At 35.4% G+C, this 12,853-nt stretch overlaps 1 protein-coding gene and 1 long non-coding RNA gene across 2 annotated transcripts; both read right to left on the reverse strand.

Annotated features, from left to right (window-relative positions):
* Positions 1-562: 562 nt before the first annotated feature.
* On the reverse strand, positions 563-2,040 carry LOC126659733 (uncharacterized). Its single transcript, XR_007635060.2, has 2 exons — positions 1,426-2,040; positions 563-1,052 (listed from the first exon to the last, which is right to left on the reverse strand). It is a non-coding gene; the product is annotated as an uncharacterized LOC126659733 (long non-coding RNA).
* A 617-nt stretch (positions 2,041-2,657) lies between these two features.
* Positions 2,658-9,642, reverse strand: LOC126660540 (3-phosphoinositide-dependent protein kinase 2). The gene is made up of 11 exons (XM_050354104.2): positions 8,805-9,642; positions 7,583-7,763; positions 7,400-7,452; positions 6,773-6,874; positions 6,594-6,702; positions 6,427-6,505; positions 6,068-6,233; positions 5,237-5,365; positions 4,973-5,127; positions 3,558-3,780; positions 2,658-3,072 (listed from the first exon to the last, which is right to left on the reverse strand). The coding sequence occupies exons 1-11, from the start codon at positions 9,021-9,023 to the stop codon at positions 2,989-2,991; spliced, it is 1,500 nt and encodes a 499-aa protein (XP_050210061.1). The 5' UTR covers positions 9,024-9,642; the 3' UTR covers positions 2,658-2,988.
* Positions 9,643-12,853: the final 3,211 nt, after the last annotated feature.

Genomic DNA, 12,853 nt, shown 5'->3' on the forward strand with positions numbered 1-12,853 from the left:
TTTAACCAAAGCTAATTAGAGTTTAATTAGAAATGAAATTTTCTCTAAATAAAGGACTATTTTAAACTTTTTTTTAAATGAATTCATTTATACCCTGACGTAGGTATTTATGTTTCACCTCTACCCCGTGGCACTAAATTAACCTCTTTTCATTAAAAAAAAGTTTAAAATAGTTCTTCATTTTTAACCAAAGCTAATTAGAGTTTAATTAGAAATGAATTTTTCTCTAAATAAAGGACTATTTTAAACTTTTTTCTAAATGAAAAGAGGTTAATTTAGTGCCTCGGGGTAGAGGTGAAACATAAACACCTACGTCAGGGTATAAATGGATTATTTCCTAGGTCAGGGTATAAACGGAAAAAAAGTTCAAGGTGGGTGGTTTTTAAGTAATTAAGCCTAAAATTTATTGTTATATAAAATAAGATTACAAAATAGTTGTTGATTTTTTTGACCGATATTCTAAAATGACCTTTTATAGAATTTTTGCCAAGTTAGAAGGGGTGAATTGATCTTTTGTTCTAATCAACATGGTTTCCAATTATGCTAAAATCATCCAACAATATTGCAGAAATGGATAGTCCAAATGTATTAGCTAGATTACAAAAACTAATGATACCTTCAACAGTTATTCGATTCTTAATACTCTAATTCATGAACACATGATAACTTCTGGTTCCATCAAACAACTTCACAACAAAAATGACATCCATAACCTTTTCTTTTTTTTAATAAAATAACAAAAGCAACTACACATACACAGAACTACCGCAATACTCAAGCCAATATAAATAAGAGCACTTGGCCAATTCCTTCTTCCTAGCAGCTTTATGATCCCGTTTAGCACTTCTAGCTAGTAGCTCTTCAAGGACCGCAAGTAAAAGGCTATTTGGAACAAATTCTTAAAATTCACAATATACAGAACCCTTAAACAATCAATTCCAATTGCATTAATTAGCTCCATCCTAATCAGCCTTACTAATTAGCTCCATCTTTATCAGCCTTACTATCATCACTAACGTGTACTGCTTTGTTAGCCTCCATACTTAGTTGATCTACAACATTTAAAACCCTCAAATTTAGACAATCCGGTCTTTTTGATTAAAAACTAATTAACCCAACCCCACTTATCCTACAAATGTAAAATTAAATTTATCAAAAACTAATTAACCACTTTTGCAAGAACATTTAATTTGAACCAAATTGGTCAAGGGAGTGTGAGAGTTACAACTTTCACTTGGATAAAACATCAAACACTTGGTGGGCAATTTCACGAACGCCGATTATCATATCATCTGAATTATTACTACTTGATGCCTTCAGTAATATTCAAAAAATTGTGGCAATTACAGACTCTACACATTTCCAAATATTAAAATTTTCAATAATAATAACTCAAATCAAGACTTTGAATTGCAATGAAAATACCTTAAGCTCACACTTTAAAGAAATCTCTTGCAAAACCAACCTTCCCGTGAGCTCTTGTCTCACCGCAACATCTTTTTTTTCACCAAACAGGCTGCCACAATCTTCTCATACCCACCGCCACCATCCACCATATAAGCCACGATCGCTGCTTGTGGTAGTAAATTAGAAAGTTTCAAACCTTTTAATATCTCTATGATCACTCTTCTCGTCGTTCTCGTTATTATGTTGCTATCTCCAGTGATGAGGATCTCGTTTTTCTAAATTCTTAAATCGTAAAAAAATCAAGAAAACATATAAAAAAGAAAGGTTGAAGAAGAATGACGTATCATTGCAAGGAAACATGTGGGTCCGTATGAGTGAGAATATTAAGGCTTTTGATAGTGCTGAGCCTAATTTCCACCAAAAATAATCACATAAAACCCATTTAAAGAAGCTTTTAATCTTACCTTTCTCAAAAAGCTTGAGTTAAAATTAATGGGGTTTGTTATTTTTCTTAGGGTTTGGTTCGGCCAAGACAAGGAAAAAGAGAGAATGACTTTTGGTTTTCTCAACTAATATTTTTTTTACTCCTAAGAAAATGGAGAAGAAAAAGATTTCCAATTATAGAAATTTGGATTGAAAAGTTGTGGGGTCTAACTTACCCTTTTTTTTATCTCAATCATTAGCTCCACTCTTAGTCATAACTTAGGCTACATGCATGTTGACAAGTGTCCAACATGTGTCACTTCTTATTCACTTGCTTTCTCCCCAAATTAAGCTAATGTAGCTTATTTAATTATTTTTACGGTTTTCGAGGTTCCGTAAAATCTTTCTCGAAAAACGTTTCCGAACTAAATTAATCTCATATATGATCAAATCTTGAGCAAATATATTTATAATTTATTTTTTTAACGTTTTAATTATTTAAATCGGTTTTATCATTTAATGGCCGAAAATTACAAAAATGCCACCCATGCACAATAAATCAATTTTCGTAGCCATGCACACGTAAACATTTAAATAATTAATCAAACATCGCAAATAAATCAATCACATGCATTTAAACACCGAAAATTAATTTCTAAGCCGGTACTCTACCGCCGCTAATTTCCGATTCACCGCATTTTCAAAAATTCCATATTTTGAAAATTAGGGGCATTACAAGAATTTACACGGGTGGACACAAAATCAACGAAGAAAATAAGTATAAGAAGTTGATCACAGTACATGTAAGACAATTAATCAGATATAGATTTCGTGAATATAAATTTTCATTGATGGCGTGTAACTTTAAATACAGTAAACGAGTTCCGAACCATACCCCCCTACAAACCCTGCAAATCAGGTTCAAACAAATTAATCATACAAAGCTTTAAAATGGACAATAAAACCCTCATCGAAGCTTCAGTTCTAACCAACCGCGATCGAGAGCTAGAGGGAGCAGCCGACTGATGTAAAATCTGCAACTTCAGCCTCTTTCCGGATAATAAATAATCCTCTGGGATATCAACAGCATTAAGAATCCTGAATTGCTCTACAATATCATAACACCAAAGAATGAACGTAAAAGTCACAGATAAGTTTTCACGGATTTTGAAGACTCTCAATTGCCTTTTTCCATTGCCAAGCCCTTTGTTTTGCATCCTCAAATGACATTACCTTCTTCGGCTGAATCAGTACACAACAATGAATCAGAAATTTGAAAAGAGCAATAGAAGGATGGATAATCAAGAATTTTCAAAAACAGATGGACCGAGAATGTCAACTTGCAACAAATTTTTTTCTTTCAATAAAGCAATGAATAAATAAATGATCTATGAACTTATCAAGTCCTACGTTTCGACGTGTCATTTTCATTTCTAGAAACACTTCTAAAATTTAAAAGAATTATACTAATAACATATTCTTGTAAGAAATATTATTTTATTATTTTTCATTTTGGCGTTTTCCATTTTTATTCTGTGCAACAAGCATATGATGCCATGCTGGGCACGCAATAGTTGAGACTAAATTCTAAGGGAAGGAATATAGAAATGCAGCAAGCAAAGCATAGAATGCGATAGCACATTATTCATGTTCAATATGTAATTTCAAGCCAGTCCCATGAGGTATTGCAATTACTGCACATGAAAATGATGAAAAATAATGCGTACCGTACAAATCTTGAAATGTGATGGACTTGAAACCTGTACACTCAGGTCATTGGAATTGTCAGACCAAATTATGTTGCCTTTTACCACTAATTTCGATGGATCAACATATATCAATTTTGGCTTGTTAGTGAGAATCAGCTGCACTTTTTTGCTTGTTATTTTCTGTAATTTTTTCACCATTGAGATCATAAGAACCGATTCCCCTGGATCCAAAAACTGTTGCCTGCAGCATTTAAAACAAAACGATTAGATATTCTATGCGACCTAGGAAAAGTGTGTTACTACTTTAAGACAATGACACCGCTATTTTAAAAATTGAACTGGCGGCCAAACAAGATGGGCTACTGGCTAGTCTGTACAATTAGTAAAAAAGTCTGCTTTAAAAAATTTTAACGATTTTTTTAATGGTTCGGTTTTTATCGGCCCAAACCCCCGGTCAGAATGGTTTTTTGGGTTTCCAGTTTTTGACTCCTGAACCACACCAGCCACTGTTCCTGGTTGGACCAGTCAGACCAGCTTCTCCAGTTGACTTTAAGACACTGACTGAAGCAACATTCAAAAATATCAAGTTTCTTTGTCAATCCAAATACTTTGATTAGAATCACTTCAATTAAACATTGAAACAAAGAAGTCAGCAGACATAGTAAGCAACATTATGATTTTATTTTAGATTTAAAGAATAAGAAATTTTAGATTTCATTACAACTGGCCATTTGATAATGTTTTTACGCGACGAATAAGGTAACATAGAAAATCTAACATCAAGTTTCAATTCAACAGATGTTCTGCTAGTTCAGATAAAAAATCATGAATGCAAACCTAGTTCCCAGGCCTCCATACAATTTTAAATTAGTCAGTTTACCTTAAATTGCTTCAACTTCATAATTGTATAAAAAATCCCTACCTTTCGTGTTTTTTGCGATTTAAGGACATCATTCAAAAAATGGCAACCCACATCCCAACTTTTCATCATATAGGTAAGTGCCGTTTTAGGTCATTTTTTCAACAAAAACGATGTCGTTTTGGCCATTCCGACTGACTAAAATGACACCGGATAAGGCATTTGGGCAGTAAAATGCAAAAAAAGCAAGGTTGGGATTTTTATGCCAAGTTTTAAATAATGTGCTTAAATCGCAAAAAACGCTAAAGGTTGGGATTTTATAATATAATAAGTTGTCCGAAAATCTACACTTGAAATTAGTTGACTTGATAAATTGTCGGCCCAAAAGCATATTAATTGCACGAACTAAAACTTGAAAGACAACAACAGAAAAGATTGGAGAACTTCTGTATCTCCTGAGTTTACGGCCAAGAATTTTGCGTGGATATAATCACAAAATCTTTGTTGTAGTTGGAAAAAGAAAAAACAGGTTGAAGCAAACGAACTAATGGAAAGAGTGTTGTTAAGTCAATACCATTTGGAATCAAAAGAGTCTATTGAAGCAAGTCTAGTAATAGAACCAGATGATGAAGCTCCAAGATTGCCATCACTTTGTCTTGCTGAACCATCCCCAATATGTGTCGGATTCCATGAAGAATCAGCATCATGCTCACTATCGCCAGACTGGGCCTATTAAAGAGTAAGGCCAAATTTCATGAAAGCTCAAAATTATGAAAGGGAGAGCACTGCAAACAAAAAAATGAATGGACTTGGAAATCGGTGGAAGTTAAACCACTACCTCCAAAGCGAGTTTTGGAGGAGTCTGGTCTCTTAGATTTGTCCAGTTAGTTCCCTTGAAGAACGGATGGATTTTTAGTGCAGCGTAGCCCTCAAGTCCGGCACCTGGTCTTCTGCGGGGCTCTAAATCCTACATCATTATCACATAGAGAATTAAGATAGCAATAATGAACTTCATAATTCATATAGGATTATTTTGAGCAACTATACCTAAAAGTTGGCAACAACTAAAAAAAAATTATAATTTGTTAACTTCATTGAAATTTTGAATGTAATATATGTAGAACACACTTCTAGTACCATAAGATTTGTGTGACCTGACCACCATAAACATGCCTACCCCTTGTCAACTAGTTATGAGCCTTAAAAAATTTAACAAAATTGATACCCATACACCGAATGGCAACACGATCCAGGAGAAAATGATACAATGTTATCCCCAAAAAAAATCCAAAATCACGTGAATTATTTCTACATCCATCAAACAATTGAGAAAAATTATATTGCATCTTCAACTTCATCCTTATTATGGACAACTATCATAAGAAAATGGTACCTAGCAGTCTACATGAAATTAGAATTTGTTTCATATGCAGATATGGCCCCTGTTTAGCAAAAGATATGGAGTAGTGACCATGCGGACATAATCCAAGACAATGAGATGCAACTTTTGAGAGAACCTTTATTAGCTTCTAGTTTTTTTACTATTCCAAACACCCAAATAGAGAAATATTTTTAGTAACTGAAAGTATAGCAATTACGAAAGTAAATTTATCTAACAAAATTTCAAGAATAAATAAACAGTATTATCTGCAAGAACTTTGCCGCTTACCAATAACCTATCAATTAGATCTCTAGCTTCTTCTGAAAAATAGTTGGGAAATCTAATATCCCGGGCTATAATTCTTTGAAATATTAGCCATTCACTGGCATCTTTGAAAGGAGAAGTTCCGGAAAGCATCTGGTACAAGGTGCAGCCAAGTGCCCAGAGGTCATTTCTGTTTGAATTTGGTAAAAACGCAAAAGGTTATCCTACATAATCAAGAAAAAATCAACACAAAAAACTAATTGATAACTATTGATCCCGTATAAAAATCCTGGAAAATACTACCAAGTGCCTGCTTCTCCTGTAAGTTCATTGCAATTGGAATATCATTTCAGACGCTATCAACTACAAAAATATTCCTTTACCCGAATGTTGCAGGAGAAGAGTTGAGGACTTCTGGAGGGACATATGCGGCTGTGCCCACGAATGTGCAAGCCTTATCATCTAAGCAGTGCATCAACATAAGCAAATTTAATCCAATAATCAAAGAAAAAGTCGATCACTTTATAAATTATAAAATCCCAGCTGATACCTGAGGTTGCATTTGGAAGGACAGTGATGCGGCTATCCTGCATTGGCTTCACACTCCCAAAATCAGCAACTTTAATATGTCCATCTGCTGTAAGCAGCAAGTTCTCCGGCTGCAGTTTAAGTGCTTAGAATGTTTTAAATGCCAGAATAAATAAGCGGCCATGCATTATAACACGTTACCTTGATATCTCGATGTATTAACCCCATGCCATGTATGTATTCAAGAGCATCCACTACTTCTGCCGCATAGAAGCGAGCTTCAGTTTCTGATAAACGGCCTTTCTGCATGAATACAAATTATACAGATTTGCTAAAACAACATAACAAAGGCCACAGCACAAATTCTAAAACAAAACAGCCTATTCCGCCCAAGTTTAAAGCATTTAAAACCAAGATGTGGTGTTATTAGCTAGAAGAACCTTTTGCAATTATCCTAAGAAGATTCAAATGCAATCTTTGATTGAATGACAATGTAAAGTATGCAAACCTCATTCGTAGATGCAGTGTAAAATTTAGAGCACTAGGAACAACTTTGCATGAACTGTATGCTCAAATGTAATGCCGCCTAATAAATGTTTTAAATTTTCATGCTTCATGAGAGAGTAACTTGGTAAGCAACAGAGGGTTTAAGAATTTTAGAACTTGGTAAAATTTTCCTTTTCTTTCTTTGCCTTAGATGACAAGGTCATTAATAGAACCAATGCCACTTTTCACATTAATTGCATTGCATCAAATGATAAGAAAAACTGAAAGTCTGGGTTTCAATAAAATGAAGTGCAGATTAATGAGATTCTTGCATCAGCTTACTCTGGTTATTTGGTCAAAAAGCTCTCCACCTTCACACGATTCAAGTGCCATGTCTGCAGAATAAAGTCAATGAGAAAAACTTTATGTTCCATACACCAATAAAATTGTGTGTCGTGTTAAAGGAATAAATGTAAACTAAACAAGAAAATAGAAATTTGAAAGGTTGTTACCAGGGATACCTACAAAGAGAAAAAGAATCTTGAAAAGTAAAAAATAGCCTAACAATTCCAGGATGATCCAATTGATCAAGAACAATGCGTTCCAACTTCACGTAAGCTGTTTTATTTTCTTTTGTGATGAACTTTTTGTCCATGATTTTCAAGGCATAAACCATTCCATTATCCTTCTTCTTTGCTCTGACTACCTGACAGACCAATTAATATTATACTAGATTGAGTCATTCCCAACACGAAGCTAAGAGGCCAAAAATCCTTGACGTGTAAGGATAAGAAAACAAATGACGACGGTCAAAACTGATAATAAAGCAAGTCACAAGCTCACAAATTCTCCTTTAAGAAGCAAAAGGAACAATTTCACACAAATTTTCAGAAAACACCACAGAAAACAGCATGCTGTTGTATAAACTGAAACTAAAGCAAAATTTGGATACACGTAAATCTTACAGCAATAAAGAAAGCCACCGCATGAACAGGAAAAGCTTGCCGACAATTTACCTCACATATGATTGGATCACAAGAAAAGATAAAAAAAGAGGGAATTATTTTACTTTAAAAAATCATTGTAATTTCTTGTTAGAAGCACACCATATAAATTTCCCGTCATAGAAGGTTGTCATCTCACTAATGTACTAACCTTAATATATTTTTCTTTCTATTCAACTGACTTCTTAACACCTAAAACAGCTTTTCTCTTTTCCTTTTCTGAAATAACTTAAAGCTTCAAGACTTCTTCTTTAATGTTTCATTGGGTGGAGAAAAAAGAAGAGAACAGATGGATGAGTAAAAAAGTAAATATCAGACTCCAATAATACAAACCACAAATTCTTCTTCATTTTCTTAATGAACCAACATAAACTTAAGATTCAAAATTACATATGTTAACTTAGAAATTCCCATAATTAAAAACTAATAATCAGCAAAACCCCACGACACGAAACGCGCTTATCTTGCACCTAATCCGTCAATCCGTCCTGCTCTTAAATTAAATTCACATCTTTTTTGCAAGATTTCAATACTAAATCACAGATTGTGCATATAAAATTCAAGCATTTGACATTACTTTAAAGGAAAATCATTGAATTCATTGCACAAAACTCATTAATCATCACCACTGAACATACTCATTATAACAAAAGCTGATACAAAATCATACCAAAAGGTAATCTCATAATACCACCAAACAAACACAACATCCCCACATAACAAAAAGCCAAGAAAATTCAAACCTTAGAATAAGAACCAACGCCATAGATCTTGCCAAGCTCAAAATCTTGAATACTAAAATTTTCTTGGGGAGCTCTGAATGCAAAGCTTTTAGATCTCTGCACATTAGCGATGTTCTTATTATTAGAAGAAACAGAAGAGGATGGTGAAGAAGATGCTGAAGAGTTATTGCTGCTTTGAATCCTAAGCTTTGAATCAAAATCTTTCTCCATAGCCATCATCTTTCAAACAAATTTTCAATCTTTACATAAGCATCACCAATACCCAACTCCTCTTTTCCTTGTATAAATCCAGTGAGGAGTGATTTTCAAACTTTTTTTTGTATTCCAAGTCAAAAAAGAAGCCAAATTGAATCAGAAAAAGAGAAAAAGATTGAGTCTTTTCATTCTTCTTCTTCTGATAAATTCAAAAGAAAAGTGAAAAAAGATTCTTTCTTTTACTTTCCTATCCCTCTCTCACACAAAAATATGCATAATTCTAATGAGTGCATAAATGGGTATTATGGGTATATGTGTGTATATAATATGAATGTGATGTGATGAGCTTTTTTGGTTAAGTGATGATGAAAAGGAAATTAAGAACCCTAGAAAGTGAAGTTGATTAAGTTGGAATTGGGGAGAGAGGGGAGGGATTTGATTAATGGAGGAGAGGAGAGAAAGGGGGAAATATTATGGGGATTGAAGGAGAAGCACATGCAATTGAATGATGGATATCACTTCTTCCTTTCATTCTTTTCTTCTTGTTCTTCTTCCAATATTGTTTCTTTGCTTTTCTTTTTATTCTCTCTCAAATTTGTTTTTATTACATTAATGTTTCTCTCTCTAGATTAGAGGGTGCTTAATGGTTTCCATGATTGGTAATTTGTTTCCACATCAAACTTTGTTAGTTTATTTATGAGTGAAGGTTCAAAAACCCCCCTGAACTTGGCACGAAGTATCAAATAAGCCCAACCTCGCAAAAGTGGATCAAACCACCCCAGAACTATGCAAAAACGTATCAAATACCCCCTTCCCCACTCTCACCCTAGAGAGTGAACACACTCTCCGGTTTTACATTACTTTAAGTGGTTTTAGAGGGTTAAAAGATTAAAATAGTCCTTAATATTTAAATCATTCACAAAATTAACATTTAATATATTTTTATAACTTATTACATTTTAATAATTTAAAAATCAAATTGATTTCAAAATAAAATCAAAGGGATCTTTTTATGCTTTTTTCCAACTATCATCTTCTTCTCCGGCCACATACCCACCGCCGCCGAACATACCCACCGCCGCCGAACATACCCACCATCGCCGCTACTCCCCGGGCGTCTCTGCCGCTACTCCCCCGGCGTCTCCGCTCCAGATCCCGTCTGGGATCTGTTTTCAGTTGAAGAACAGATCCCAGACGGGATTTGTTCTTCAACTGAAGAACAGATCCCAGACGGGATCTGTTCTTCAAAAACGGAGAACAGATCCCGTCTGGGATCTGTTCTTCGTTGAAGGACAGATCCCACGCTGGGATCTGTTCTTCGTTTTTGAAGGACAGATCCCCGGGATCTGTCCTTCGTGAAGGACAGATCCAATTTGGGATCTGTCCTTCGTGAAGGACAGATCCAATTTGGGATCTGTTCTTCAAATGAAGAACAGATCCCACACCTGGGATCTGTTCTTCATTTGAAGAACAAAATGAAGAACAGATCCCAGGTGGATCTGTTCTTCATTTGATTATTCCGGAGGTGGGTCGGGGAGGGGTGGCCGGAATTGATTCCGGAGGTGGTCGGCGGCCGGTTTAGTATTTTCAGTTTAGTAATTAGGGTTAATTTTAGTTAGAGTGATTAGAAAAAAGGTAGAAAAAACCCCCAATTATATATTACTTAAATTTTAAATAAAATAAATCAATTAGTGTTTTAATTAAGATTAATTAGGGTTAATTTTTAAAAGTAGCTTATTCCACTCTCTTTTTTGGTCAAAAGGGTGAAACCGATCCGGTTTTGACAAGTTGTGGGGTGGTTTGATCCGGTTTTGTGAGGTTGGGCTTATTTGATACTTCGTGCCAAATTCAGGGGGTTTTTTGAACCTTCACTCGTTTATTTATTATTCTTGTTTCTCACAAATTGATAGAAAAAGATTTCAATTGAAAATATAAAAGGAAAAGAAAATTAATTGAAAAAAAATGAACATTAGGCCATAGGGTGTTAAAATGTCATAACACAATAACACAATTCATCTATTACGTAAATTTAGCGTATTCGAATTGAGGCTTAGCAGGTTCGTGTTAAAAACATACAATTCCAGTTTTTTTTTTTAACAATCAAAATGGGCTTATATTAAAAATCCAAAGCAGTTATATTTGTGAGGAATTCAGGAAAGTGACAGAACCACTCCTGATGACCTGAAATGGAACGGGCATGCTGCGCAAGAATGTGCGCTGCCTGATTCGCAGATCGTCTCACGAAACTAAAAACAACATTACTAAACTGCTTTGCCAATGTCGCACAATCACCAATTAGGATATCCTCAGACAACTCAGAATTCCTAATTTTTAAAATAACCTCCATCGCATCCGACTCAATACAAATGTTCGGAAAACCCTTCAACCAACTCAATGCTTCCCTGATAGACATAGCTTCTGCCAACCTAGGAGAGAAGTTCCCATGGACTCTAACACATCTAGCTTGAATAATACAGCCCATATGATCTCTGACAACCATTCCCAGACCTGTTCCATGCATATTGGAGAAACATGCAGCGTCACAGTTAACCTTCACCCAAGTCTGACAAGGAGGAAGCCAGCTTACTGTACCATCGCCTTTCAGTAACTCTACTGATCTGAGTTCTTCATCTTTAACGTGAGCCACGTTCCAAGCTGAGAGCTGATTAACAGCTGCAGCGATGATGGAATCCGCCGTGCCCGCGTTCTTCTGCCAAACGATATTATTCCTATTTAACCAAAGATTCCAGCAAACCATAGCATTCAGCGTTTTCTCCTCCATTGCCATCTCTGTTAGCCATTTGTTCATCCAGTCTACCACTGTCACCACCCCATGCAAGTCCGGCGTTTTGATAATTTTCCAACAATCCGCTGCCATTGAACACTGAACCAGAAGATGAACTGCAGTATCGGTTCCTGAAGAGCACACTGAACATTGACTATAAACGAACACTTTCCTCCGAGCTAATGCTTCCGCCGTCGGAAGGAAATTTTTGCAAACCCTCCATAGGAAATTTCTAACATGAAGCGGGATCTGAAGCTGCCAAATCCTACTCCACATTGCATTTGGCTGATCCATAATTTCTCCACATACGGCTCTATAACAACTTTTAATCGTAAATTTTCCTTTAGGATCGAAACGCCAACGCCAACCATCTTCAATATCTCGGTTGCTAGTAGGAATGCTCAGGATCTTCTCCACATCAACACTGTCAAACACATCCCTTACTAGATTTTCATCCCAATTTCTACTGCCCACTTCCATAAGATTGTTAACCACTGAACTAGAAAGTTCATTTGGCATAGGCGTGGAAATCATTCCCCTGTTATCATCATTCAGCCACAACGTGCCCCAAATCCGAGTATTCTGACCGTTCCCAATCTTCACCCTTACTCCTTTCCTCATAACATCTTGTGCTTCAAAAATACTACGCCAAACGAAACTCGGGTTTGAACCCAAAGTAGCCTCAAGAAAAGAATTATTTGGAAAGTATTTAGCTTTGAAAATCTTTACCATAAGATTACTTTCCAAATTGATAAAACGCCACGCTTGTCGAGCTAACATGGCAATATTAAAATTCCGAATTCTTTTGAACCCCATACCACCATGTTTCTTAGGCACACAAAGATTATCCCAACTTGCCCAACTAATTCCTTTTTTCTTAATTTGGTCTCTCCCCCACCAAAAGGAATTTAACATTCTTTCTAACTCCTCGCAAAGGCGAAGAGGAATTAAAAAAACGTTCATAACGTAATTGGGCAAAGATTGAGCAACCGCCTTAATTAACACCTCTTTTCCTCCTCTCGATAAAAACTTCGAATTCCACCCTTTAACTCTACTCCACACTCTGTCT

Source organism: Mercurialis annua, linkage group LG8 (genome assembly GCF_937616625.2).
Source record: "Mercurialis annua linkage group LG8, ddMerAnnu1.2, whole genome shotgun sequence".
Taxonomy (NCBI): Eukaryota; Viridiplantae; Streptophyta; class Magnoliopsida; order Malpighiales; family Euphorbiaceae; genus Mercurialis; species Mercurialis annua.